Source organism: Prosopis cineraria, unplaced genomic scaffold (genome assembly GCF_029017545.1).
Source record: "Prosopis cineraria cultivar Desert tree isolate PC_DT_omini unplaced genomic scaffold, ASM2901754v1 PC4, whole genome shotgun sequence".
Taxonomy (NCBI): domain Eukaryota; kingdom Viridiplantae; phylum Streptophyta; class Magnoliopsida; order Fabales; family Fabaceae; genus Prosopis; species Prosopis cineraria.
This window is the reverse complement of record NW_026555335.1, coordinates 4,643,889-4,657,247: the sequence shown is the minus strand read 5'-3', so window position 1 is coordinate 4,657,247 and position 13,359 is coordinate 4,643,889. Positions and strand designations below refer to the sequence as shown.

Here is a 13,359-nt window from a genome sequence, read left to right as displayed (position 1 = left end):
TTAATTTTATTTATAAAATATTTTATTATTTTTATATTCATCTTTATCTTTTTGTACAGGATAAGTAAGAACTTATTAAATTTTAAATAAATTTAATGAGATTTAAATTTTTCCTTACCTTCAATAAAACATGTTATAAATAATTTATAAATAAAACTAAAAGAGTAGTTAAACCTCAATTTATGTTAATAATTTAGTATATTATTATTTGTCATGCTTAATTGTCAAGAGATATTAGGACATTTAATTACCTTGTTTTGTGTTTTGGTATAATTCTCTTTTTTAATCAGAACAAGCGAGAGGATTTTCTTTTCTTCCCCTTTCTTCCTCAATCCCTCCTCCCTCTTTATTCTAGCCATTAAGATTAATAGTTTGGATGGTTTGGATTTGATCATTTTTAAAATATTTATTTTTTATTTGATTTTTACTAAAATTTTGAACTGTTCAAATTAAATTTATAACAGTTTAAATTTAATTATTTATTTTTTATAATTTAAAATTTTAATAATAATTTTACAAGCATCAAATTTCAACCATTCAAATCTTGATTTAACGGTTAAAAAAGAAGAGAAGGAAATAAGAGAAAATCCTTACCCTGTATGAAATATGACATTGTACAATATACATAATAATTTTTAAAATTTTAAGATATAGACACAACTGTGTGTATGCAATATTTTAAATTCTTAGAATATAAGTTAAGTATCTTGAATTTTAAACAATATTTATAAAATGACATAAAAATATTCATAGCAATCAATTAAAAAATTAATTTTTAAGTTTTTAAGTAGTGTAGAAATATTTTATTAAAAATCCATGATACAAATGTTAAAACATGTGATACATGTCATGAAATATAATACATGTGTTGCATGAGGTACATGTACTATATTTTACATGCTCTCTCGCTCTACAATTAAGTTTGGCCTTACTAGTGTTCGGAGTGCTTGCTAAACAATTCAAACTACCATCATCTAAATGCGAGGCTTAAAATAAGGTATGCATTGAGCCACAAGGTGAAACCAGGCCAGGGCGATGAGTGGGACTATGGCTATAAGGTCACGGCTTATTTTTTAGATTACTTTAACAGTCTGAGAAATAGGTTTGTGTCATAACTAAATGAAAAGAGAAACACACTTGGTGAACTAGAGTATCACTATAGTTGGAGAAGTTGGTGACAGGGGAAATGCAAGTGGTGTTCAACATGAACTGCTCCTTTTAAAAATTCTTTTTCTTTTATCTTCGGGCGACCTGATTCTCCTTCAAACTTGTGCTTGCTATTAAAATTGAGATCAAACACGCTCGTTAGGCATCTCTAGTCACACACCCCAAAAATTCACTTTACTGACCCTTTTAAGTTTAGTTAATTTGAGTTTAAAATTAAAGATGCTACACGCGACACGTGCTATGGTGCATGGTGCGGAAACGCTACACTTCACTTCGTCCATGAGCTTGGGCCAAGATCCCACCCAAAACCTATTTTGAGACCCCATTTTACCGAAACAAATCATTTTAAGTTCATTTTAAGTCATAGTTTCATGCCTAAACTCATGGGTGAACTTAAATAATCTCAACTTCAATTTATTCTCCAAATCAATCCTGAAAACAATACCAACCCTAAATATATGTCCTCATTTAAAATTTCAATTTTTACAGTTAATTTATGATTTAAAAATTAGGACATTATATAACTAATCATTTCGTATGCCTATATCCTTTGTATGCACACGCTTAATTGACAAAAAGCAAGCTGTGTATGATACGCCAGTGCATAGATTAATAAGGTGGCAAACTCTGAGAGAGAGAATTAAAAGGCTTTTTCTGATCACCTTGGCCGCTGGGCGGCTTTTGTACAGGCATACTCGTCTCCTTCACGATAAACTTAATTTGACGAAGACGAGTTGCCCAGCATATCTAGGACAAAATTTGACAGGGTGATTTTTTCCCTCCTTATATAACCATCTTAATTATTCAGTTACTCCCGCCATTCACACGCGCACACACACACATTATATGCGCCATTTTTTATTGTATATAGATACTTTTTGCTGTAGGATGATAATCCTTTTTAATATTATTATTAAAAAACTAATCATAAATTCATACATTATACTTCCTCTATTAAAAAATATAAAATATTTTTTTGAGAAATTAGATATTAAAAAATATAAAGTATTTTTAATTTTTCAAAGCGTAATCATTGTCTTTTTTTTTAAGTGTTCATATTAATAATAACTTTATATTTATTATATGATGTTTAATATAAATAATTATAAAAATATAAAGTTAGCTTGAAAATAAGTAATTACTTTATTAGAGGGTGAGATTCAACTAAAAATATTTTATATTTTTAAATAAAGACAGTATAAAGTTTGAAAATATTATCGAGTGCCATTTATAAGGCTAGACTTTTTTTTATCATTGATATTAAAGGCATGTTTGATTTATGTTTTGAGTTTTTGTCTGTTTTAAAAAATAAAAAATAAAAAAATTCATTTGGACAAGCATTTTGGATTTAGTTATTTTTATTATTTTTTTTAAAATATATTCCATTTGATTATTGAAAAATATAACTAGCTTGATTGATCTTTATTATAAATCACTACTATTGATTGCCTTCAATTAGCACAGTCAAGTTATTTTTCAATTTTAAAACTGTTTTTTAATTAACATAACTAAACAGATTTTTATTTTATTTTATTTTTAAAAACAATTCTAAAAACTATTAGAAAACAATTTTTGAAAAAGGTGAGAACAGAAATAAACCAAACAGTTGCGCTGCACAATTGTCTCCTTCTTCGGATCAATCTCAATTAATTTACCTCACGTCACGGTTCCGTTGTGTCCTGCCCTGTCAGAAGAATGGACAAGTTTTCACATGTGACGATGCCTCTAATGAACTAAAATTTAATGCTATATAGTTTTCGCCTTCACCTGATTTGCATTATTTTTCCTGCGAAAGACGAGAAGAGAGAATTTTTTTTTTTTTCATATATAAGTAACGGTTGGATTGATATCTATCTTCTTAATTAGTCAGAGCTCAATTCACAATCATATGTGATCATATATATACTTTTGTATGTGTTGTGGCCCAGGCTGAGGCTGGCAATCTAAAATTCAAAATAATACGAACTGTGATTAAAAATTATTCATGTAGTGAAAAATGTGATGAATAATTTGGGAGGCGACTTTGGAATAATTTAGGAGTCGTGGGCTTACCGGCTCCACACACTTGCAATCTCTGCATCAACTCTAACCCTTGGAGGTCATGTGACGGTGATACCCCACGTCCATGAATGCCGCACAAACTTACCTGCCCAGAAATATTCAGACGCTCCCACAACATCATATCATTTCTGACATACCTCACTAATATAAGTAATTTTAATGAAAAGAAATTCACAATTTCTTTTTTTCTCTTTTTATGCAAGCGAATGTGGACCCCTAGTCCCCTTTCAGGCAAATAGTACTGTACGCCCTGTCCAAGCAAGGCTAACCCCACAACGCCAGCCTTTTCTTTTCTTTTCTTTTCTTTTCTTTTCTTTCTTTGTTTTTTTTTTTTGACAAACTACCCGGCATCAAACGTCATATTGAATTCTGAATAATCTGTGTGTTGAGTCTGAGTCCTAAACAAGAGTAAATGTTTTCACGAATTCAAAGTCTTGTTATTTAAACGGCCATAAACACATGTCCGGAAAGAGGAGAAGAGGCAGATGCATAAGTATTAATTGAGAGGATAGCATAACAATGGAACGCTTATTTGGATAGGGAGGCCTTATAGTTTGCTTGTCTTTTTCTGCAGCTTTTGTCATCCGAGCTGAAGTGGCGTGAGTGATTAACTTGTTTTTAATTTGGGCATGAAAGCCTCGGCCTGCTTGTGCTTGGTCTGGGGCAGTCCCAGGCATCTGCATTGTTTAGGGTCTGAAGCAGCATTGGATTAGTGGATATTTCAGCTCCACGTCTCCAATTATGTGGGCTTTTTAATCAGTGAAAAGGCCATCCTTTGGGAAAAGTGAGCAGAAAATGAAGAGAGTGGGAGTGGTGGGCGGAGGGATAAGCGGTCTGGTCTCAGCATACGAGCTGGCAAGAGCAGGAGTGGAGGTGGTTGTGCATGAGAAACAAGACTACTTGGGAGGCCATGCCAGGACTGTCAATGCCGATGGCTTTCTTCTTGACTTGGGCTTCATGGTCTTCAATCGGGTATGAATTCATCACCTCTTGCATTAATTCATCATAGCTTCCGGCTTTTAACTTTTCACTAGAAAGGGCAACAAGCACAACCATATCTGCTGCAGCAAAAATTTAGCTGATTTCATGCTTCTTCAGTGTTAATCTCTTCTTCTGTTTTACTGCATTGTTTTTTTCTTTTGCTTCTTGATTATTTTCTGGGTAACTCTGATTCCTGCATGCAGTGAGAAACAAGAAAGAAATATATTTTACTTTGGGAGCTATAAATAATAGGTACTCAATAACTAATTAGTATCAACGCTGGTAACTTGAGTCAAAAAAATTTGAATGCTCCGGTTTGGAACAAGTGTGCGTGCCGGCAAAGGTTTACAACAGAACAAAACATTATGAGAGGATTAGAATAAAAATAAAAGTTAAGCTGTTGTTGCACAGACAACCAAGTAGATAGGGCTTTCTTGTTAGGTTGTACTTCTGTATCATATAATATAATATATCCCGTCCATAGCATTAATTTTTTTTTTAATCTAATGTGCTTCACTAACTATAAACTCTTCTAACTGATAAATTTTATGGAGGATAATCTCAAAATTTTATAAGGAATAACTAATTTTAACTACTTTCATTAATTTGTGTAAAATTGTTATTAGTTGTTTATAATAAAAATAGGAGAGAGTAGCATTTTATGAACCACTATTGATAAAAGTAAAACTGGTTAAAATTTTTATTTTTAGACAAGGTTAACCAGTGAATTAACGTTTGTTAGTTTTGTGTTTAGTTAGGGATTTTGTAGGAATATGTTTAGCGTTACATAAACTGAAGTGATTCCATTGGTGTTCATCCGATCCCCTTTATGTCCCATTATGATAATCACACAATTAATAATTAATGCTGAAAGCAAATGGACTCTTTCCTGGCTCCCTGCACCCCTAAAGAATTTATATTTATAATTTTTTTTAAAGTGATGCATGGGATTACTGTGCATACTGCAGATGATTTTTAATCCTGTTTCCTTGTGGAAAAAGGTATTTTCATTTTATTAGAGTAAAATACTTTCACTCTCTTGTATTGTATCTAAATTATAGTGTACGTTACACAATTTAATAAGCAATGCAAAACATTGTTTAAAAGTAAATAAATATTTTGAATTAAAGTGTAGTTTTTAAAATAGTGGCGAAATGTGGTTAATAAGAATTAGAACAGAAGAAAATTGATGTAATTTATTTTATAAATATTTTTTTATATTTCATTGTGCATATCTTACTTTATTATTAATTATCATTTCTTTTTTCCAACTTTTACATCTCATTTTAATTGTTACAAAAAACGAGGTGCACAAGAAAATGAAAAAAAAAAAAGTGTACCAGATCCATTCCCTTGTGCACATGGTAGATATACTCTTTCGGTCCCATATATAAGTCACTTTCTAGAAACATAATCTGGTCCACTTTATAAGTTATTTGTTGATGAGATTGTTTTGTTTCAAATTAAAATTTTTAAATTACCCTTAAAAAGTAAGAGAGAGAAAAACAGAAAAAGTAATATTATATAATTGACTTATTTTTTACTTTTTACTTGAGGGTTATGTTTGAAATTTTACTTATTTTTATTCCTTGTACTTTTATTGTATTGGTATTGATGAGGTTGGTAGAAATGACTTATAAATACGACCGGAGCGAGTACACAGATAATTTTAGTTAACAAAAATAAAATAAAGTCTAATTTGGAGTAGTTGCTTGCACACAAAAGAAAAATGGGGGGGGGGGTTTTCAGTTTTGGTATCAGGTTCAATTTTTATAATTGTTGCATGAGAGTCAAACCACAATATCATCCTATGATATTTCGTGAAACTTAGAATTGATCACGCAAATCACAAAAAGAGTGTGCTTTCAAATGATTCAAGATTGATCTCCATTCTGTCAGCAGATTATTTGTGCGAGAATAGAACAAGAGTAATGTAATGAGCACTAACATTAACAGGAGTGCAATGTTATGTAACGCGTGCGTGTGAATTAATGGAACAGGTGACATATCCAAACATGATGGAGTTATTCGAGAGTTTGGGAGTTGACATGGAACTATCGGACATGTCGTTTGCAGTGAGCCTGGACAAAGGCCGACGTTGCGAGTGGGGCAGTCGAAACGGTCTCTCTAGCTTATTTGCCCAGAAAACAAACATCCTCAACCCTTACTTCTGGCAAATGATTCGTGAAATTGTCAACTTCAAACATGATGTTCTCAGGCTAGCATACTCATTCCCTCCCTCTCTCCATTGTTTCTTCATTCTCAACCCTCCAAGCTTGGACACTGACACATCACAATATTGAATTGACTTGGTTTTCTCTTGCAAATGCAGCTATCTTGATAGGCTTGAGAGTAACCCAGATGTTGATCGCAATGAGACTTTGGGCAACTTTGTCAAGTCCCGGGGTTACTCAGAGTTGTTCCAAAAGGCCTACCTTGTATGATAAGCTACTTCTTGTAACTACTGTTACGCCTCTTCTCTGTAGTTTTCTATGCGTTAAACAAGTCATTACCTTCTCTAGATTCCAATTTGTGGTTCAATTTGGTCCTGTCCTTCCGAAGGAGTCATGAGCTTTTCTGCTTTCTCAGTTCTCTCATTCTGTCGCAACCATCATCTGCTTCAGGTAATCCTACTGCAAATGACCATTTTTCCTTTGTTTATATCTTTAATTCTTGCTCTAGTTTTCAAGTCAAAATTTTTCTAAGGTTACTTCCTGATTCACTTGCTTCTTTCTTTAGCTCTTTGGCCGACCCCAATGGCTTACTGTCAAATGGCGCTCACAGAACTATGTTAGAAAGGTGCAGAATCTATTCATTATGATAGTAAGCCTGTCTTCTTCTTAAATCTAGTGTTCATTCTTATATTGGAAAAATCAGGTCAGAGAAGAGCTTCAGAAAAAAGGTTGCCGTATATTAACTAACTCTGCAGTCATATCAGTTTCAACATCTGAAAAAGGTGAGAAATGTCAATCACTTTTTTACTGCTTTCGTTTTTGCTTTCCATGAAAAATTGAAGAACTTGCATTCATAAGTTTGTAAAGGACCTTATGTAATATATATCAGTTGAAAGGATAAGGCAATGCATGCAATACAAACTTTCGTGAAAGGCTAACCATTCAGATATGGAAGTTCTTGTGACAAATGCTCCCTCTAGTTCTAAATGTGTGAGCTAGTTGAGGGGCATGTTTTGGTCCTAAATGTAAGGCCTCAATCTATTTTGTCCCCCACATGTGTAATTTTCCCCCAAACTATCATTTTTGATTTCACATACTCTCTTCATACCAAATTATAAGACAACCTTGGAAGTATTTTCTTATCCCAAAATATAAGACAATTTAATAAAAATAAGGTTTTGTTAATGATATTTTTTCAACATTACCCTTAAAGTGAAGAGAATTGAAATGATGGTAGTGTAATGATTAAATATGTAGATTTAAAGTTAAATTAAACAAAGGGCATTCTTGATTTTTTTTTTTTTTTGAAAAAAGTAAGTCTGTAAAGTGTCATTATTGAGCTTTATTGGCATGCATAATTTTGTCTCAAATTATAAGATAATTTGAGATGGAGTTAGTATTTTTTATTAAAACCAAAAAATGTGTGCTAGGATCGTTTTCAATGTAAATGATTGAAAGGAGTGGTATTACAGGGAAACCAACACACAATAATGACAAATAACCAATTTTCTTAATTTCTGTGTATTAGTTAACTAGCTCTTACATTTAGAAACACACGAAGTACCATATTTGTACTAAATGATGGTATTGTAAGAAGTTTTAGAGGCATAATTGCAGGATGCGTTGTTCAATGCAAAGATGGTACTCAAGAAATCTATGATGAATGCATTATGGCTGTCCATGCCCCTGATGCTCTGAGAATATTAGGAGACCAAGCAACATTTGATGAAAGGAGAATCCTTGGAGCTTTTCAATATGAGTATAGGTTAATTCATCCTCATAGTCTTTCAATTCATTAATGCATCTCAGATCCTGAACACGCATGTATTGCCATATATCTGTTCCATCCTTTTTGAAATGCCTCCCAGAGTATCTTTTTACAATAATCTTTATAGTAACACCACACTAAAAATGATATGGATATCCCAATACAGAGTCAGAAAGACAGAATTCTCAAACTTCTTTTTTAGCAGCTAGAGCAAGCAGAATATTCAGAAGATAATACTAGTCTAATGTGCACGTAATGGTTGTGTTCAAAATAAGAGGTGCTAAAACTGAGATGTTGCATATATCCAAATAAGTTCAATTGCACAATTATATTTTTACTTTGTATTGGCAGTGATATTTTTCTTCATCGTGATAAAGATTTAATGCCCAAAAACCCAGCAGCATGGAGTGCATGGAATTTTTTGGGAAATACTGACAATAGAGTGTGTGTGACCTACTGGCTCAATATTCTTCAGGTGAGTTGATCTTGTGCTCTCGGGAAAAATAGACAAGTTCAATTGCACAATTATAATTTTGTTCCTTGTAAATGATCATGGCGTACGGTGAAATATTTGAACTTGTAGAACTTAGGAGAAACGAGTCTACCATTCCTTATAACTCTGAACCCAGATCATCCACCAGAACATACATTGCTTAAGTGGTCAACTGGCCATCCAGTCCCTTCCGTCGCTGCATCAAAAGCTTCATCTGAATTAGATCTCATTCAAGGGAAAAGAAGAATCTGGTTCTGTGGGGCCTACCTGGGTAAGTTCCTGCTTATTGTGTTGATGGATTCTTGATTTTTAGTTTATTACTGGTGTTTATGGACTTGTTGTTGAGCACTTATTTTTGGTTTCTTCAACTACAAAATATGTGTGAAAAGGCTGGTTATCGTTTGAATAGTCCATGTGACACATTTTCTTGATCTGTAGTAACTGCATTTATATGTAAAAGCCTTTTTTGAAGGAAGTGAAGTACAAATAGTTTACTAAATTGGTAAAGTGTGCAATTGAACACATTTTTAATGCTCTCAATGAAATTAACTTTACATGCACACACATATGTACTTTATCAACACTGTACAATATGCAGTAATTATATTTGGTTCTGGAATCTGATCTAGTTCAAATTACCATTGACTGAAATGTACATTGTGCTTTTCTTTCAGGTTATGGATTTCATGAGGATGGATTAAAGGTAATGTGAGCTAACTTTGAAAGAAAAAAAGCCATTACATGTTTTTTATTTTTAATTGACTTTTAAGCTAGGATTTAAGACAAACCAAACTCTTTGGTTTCTGAATTGGAGATATAAATAACCATTTACTGCAATACACATATTACTATTGGGCAACGGGCCATCATCTTTGTTGAGTGGAAATAAAAATGACTGAACAGTTGAGTATAACTTTTAGGCTGGCATGACTGCAGCACATGGGGTTCTTGGAAGGTGCTGCACCCTTTTAAGCAACCCAAAACACATGGTACCTTCTTGGACAGAACTGGGTGCTCGACTTCTTGTGACTAGATTCCTGAAATCTTACATCTCTACTGGATGTTTAATGTAGGTTCACTTCCAAGACTGTATATTTTTGAGTAAATTCTCAAGATAAAAATATACCCAATATATATGCATGCTTTTATTGTTTAATACTCTACACAAGTATAGAAAAGGTTTTCAATACCTTTGTGCCTTGAGGTATTACAGGTTACTGGAGGAAGGAGGGACAATGTTCACCTTTGAGGGATATGGAAAAGGGAGCCTATTGAAAAGTGTTATCAGGGTCCACCATCCTCAATTCTATTGGAAGGTATGTACTTTGAACTTACGTATGAACTATCGATGATTGGTCTTACTATAAGTTTTTAATTTATGATGTATTCTTATTCCTGTCGGAGCAAATAAAATCACTAATAGTTGGCCAAAACAAAAAAACTGATATCTTTTATGTGCAATTCAGGTTATGACACAAGCTGATTTAGGCCTTGCAGATGCATATATCAATGGGGACTTTTCATTCGTTGATCAAGATGAAGACCTCTTAAATTTCTTTTTGGTAGGTGAACTGATCTCATGCTAAGAACAAATGTCCATTTTGGTCTTCAATTAAATACTCCCTGATTTTTAATGCAGATTCTCATAGCCAATAGAGATTCAAATACCCATAACTCAAAATCAAAGAACAGGTAAGCTGCATATGGAATATATTGAAGCCTACAATGAAGTATCACTCACATTTTATATCTCATTTTCTGCTTTTGATGACTTTAGGGGTTGGTGGACACCAGTTTTGTTCACATCTTGTGTAGCATCTGCAAAGTTCTTCATCGATCATGTTTCAAGGAAAAATACCCTTACACAGGCTCGCAGGAACATCTCCAGGCATTATGATCTGGTATACAGATCGTAACCTGCAAAATTGCCCGTATTCAGTGATGCACTTGTACCAAGCACAAATTTATATTATTTAATCCATTGAGAAATTTTAGAACATGTAATTAGTTTTGCATGGCCTAAAATATATTAGTGAAAATGTTTTTTACATGAACTATGGTGATAAGATATTAGTTAGACCTTTCCCATCTATTATATATTGTCGACTGATTATGCCTGAAAGCTCACATTTCTTTCTTGGTCTGTTTCTAGAGCAATGAACTCTTCGCTCTTTTTTTGGATGAAACAATGACTTACTCATGTGCTGTCTTTAAGGTTCGGATCTTGACTTTCTGATTCTTTTGTTCAATCTCATATAACTTTTGAAGCAGCGTTATTAATTTTTTGTTTTCCTTTCTTAAATAATTTCATAGAATGAAAATGAAGACCTGAAAGATGCACAGATGAGAAAGATCTCACTTCTGATTGAAAAGGTGAGTTTCTAAGAAGTTATTTCAATATTTTAGTGCTTATCCTTGAGAAGATCTCCATTAATATTTTCCTCTTCAAATAAATAAAAAGGCAAGAATAGAAAAGAAGCATGACATTCTTGAGATAGGATGTGGATGGGGGAGCTTAGCCATTGAAGTTGTCAAACAAACTGGTTGCAAATACACTGGCATAACATTGTCCAAGGAACAACTGAAATTTGCAGAAAAGAGAGTTAGAGATGCTGGGCTTCAGGTATTGAACTACTGCTTAACTTGGTCCTCATCTACTGAGATCCTCATTATAGTTATGGATGTTACAGAAAAAGCCTCAATGTTTCATCTCTTTGCTACACTGCGCTTATGACATTTAAGTTCTTCTCTTTGTGCCAGAGAGAAATTAGCTGTATCCAATGTGCTTATGGAATTAGAAAATCTTTAGCAACTTTGTATTCAATTTTAGTTATTCATGCTTTCAGGATCATATAAAATTTCTTCTCCGTGATTATCGCCAATTACCCAAGACATACAAATATGATAGGATTATATCTTGGTGAGTTATTTTCTTTGGTTTTCAATAGAATCATATCCAATATGACAATACTTTCAACATTTTTCTTGATCAGTATTGGCATATTTCAGCGAGATGATAGAAGCCGTTGGTCATGAATATATGGAAGAGTTCTTTGGTTGCTGTGAATCAGTATTGGCTAATGATGGACTTTTTGTTCTGCAGGTAATAACATAGGATATGAAATATTTGTGTCCCTTCAATCTTTTCTTTTTGATAGTGTAATGTTCGATCGTAAAGCCAAAATATGCTGATTTTTCCCCAGTTAACCGTTAAAACTAGAATCATTGTAGCACTCAAATTGCTGCTAATCGTTGAGGATGTTTATCTTTTTCCTCAGTTCATATCAATACCGGATGAGCGTTATGATGAGTACAGATGCAGTTCAGATTTTATAAAGGAGTACATTTTTCCAGGTGGTTGCTTACCCTCTCTAAGTCGAATAACATCAGCTATGGCAGCTGCATCTAGATTCAGGTATGTGAGTTACATGTTTTGTTGCTGCATTCTAAAGTAGAGAATTCCTTTCATTCTTTTTATACTAAAACAAATGTTCTCAAATGTAGTGTGGAGCACATAGAAAATATAGGAATTCATTACTACCATACGCTTAGGTGGTGGAGGAAGAACTTCATGGAAAGACAGAAGTATGCCCTTAATTCATCAACTAGTTCTCTATACTAAACTACAGACTAGACTTACACTAACTCTGGGACATTTCACCTCTTGATGATGGTAGTGAAATCTTGGGTCTTGGATTTAATGAGAAGTTCATTCGGACATGGGAATACTACTTTGATTACTGTGCAGCAGGTTTTAAGTCCCATACACTTGGGAATTATCAGGTATACCTAAAGAGTTACTGTATGAGTTTGGAGCAATTAATGTGATGCTTTAAAATCACTTGGCATGATCTAAGATAGTCATGTGTATAAATTGTTTGTCCATTTTTTCTGGCGAAGATTTTGTATTAGCAGAACCCAGGATAGTTTTAGGATCTTGATCATTACAGCCTCATTTGTCACCACATTTTCTTCAAGGTTGTATTGAAATGCATTACATGCCTATCTCAGAATGGATCGTCTGAGTTGTTAATATCCCTTCAAATCTCTATGAATTAACTTTCTGTGAAGGTCCTTTCATCTTATGTGCAACACAAAAGGCTTCATCTGATAACAGTCGGCATTACCATTTGACGAATGGAGGGCTTGGGCTTATGTTTTCGGCATTTCATGAGCTTTTCTGTTGCCTCTGTTCTAGTCTGTATTTCTGTCGGTAGCCAGGCTTCAAACTGAACCTGAACCCCGTTTTGTTAATTAGTCGATTGATGCCATTATCGTTCATTATTCAATCCAGAAATAGCGGATTGTTAGGTTTAAACTAATGCCTAATGCTTGGTGTAGGTGGTTTTTTCACGCCCTGGGAACACTACTGCGTTCACAGATCCGTACAGAAGTTGGCCCTCCTGGTGACTTGATTCTCAGAGAAGCAAAGGCTTCGCGTTCAAGCAAAACTGAAAATAGCTTATTCTTTTGCCATCTTTTATCTTCCATGCCTTCAATGTTTGATAGAATCTCCACTTATTACAAGCAGAGAGTGAATTGTTCTTAGTCTTGCTCTGAACCAGTCAAACTCACTACTAGGCTTGTATTTTGTGCGAGCATTATTTTCAATAGCTTTAATTTCTTTATCATGCACTAGCACGATTAGGAGATACTTGTTCATCTACTAAAGAGTTCCAATCTCGATCATATTTTCCTAAATATAATTTTAAGAG

At 33.6% G+C, this 13,359-nt stretch overlaps 1 protein-coding gene across 1 annotated transcript; it reads left to right on the top strand.

Annotated features, from left to right (window-relative positions):
- The first annotated feature begins 3,545 nt into the window (after positions 1 to 3,545).
- On the top strand, positions 3,546 to 13,275 carry LOC129308288 (uncharacterized). Its single transcript, XM_054949359.1, has 24 exons — positions 3,546 to 4,200; positions 6,210 to 6,427; positions 6,542 to 6,647; positions 6,732 to 6,833; positions 6,949 to 7,008; positions 7,087 to 7,165; positions 8,001 to 8,148; positions 8,503 to 8,626; positions 8,735 to 8,915; positions 9,319 to 9,347; positions 9,565 to 9,713; positions 9,858 to 9,960; positions 10,111 to 10,206; positions 10,284 to 10,336; positions 10,422 to 10,545; positions 10,797 to 10,859; positions 10,958 to 11,017; positions 11,106 to 11,267; positions 11,491 to 11,564; positions 11,654 to 11,747; positions 11,923 to 12,059; positions 12,149 to 12,229; positions 12,322 to 12,427; positions 12,986 to 13,275. Exons 1-24 carry the CDS (start codon positions 4,024 to 4,026, stop codon positions 13,052 to 13,054), a joined length of 2,595 nt encoding a protein of 864 aa, XP_054805334.1. The 5' UTR covers positions 3,546 to 4,023; the 3' UTR covers positions 13,055 to 13,275.
- Positions 13,276 to 13,359: the final 84 nt, after the last annotated feature.

What these genes read in the sequence shown, in the direction of transcription:
- LOC129308288 (XM_054949359.1), top strand. Translation starts at nt 4,024, where the DNA reads ATGAAGAGAGTGGGAGTGGTGGGCGGAGGGATAAGCGGTCTGGTCTCA. An exon ending in ACCTCTTAAATTTCTTTTTG is followed by an intron (nt 10,207 to 10,283) that starts GTAGGTGAACTG and finishes TTTTTAATGCAG; the next exon opens with ATTCTCATAGCCAATAGAGA. An exon ending in AACTTCATGGAAAGACAGAA is followed by an intron (nt 12,230 to 12,321) that starts GTATGCCCTTAA and finishes TGATGATGGTAG; the next exon opens with TGAAATCTTGGGTCTTGGAT.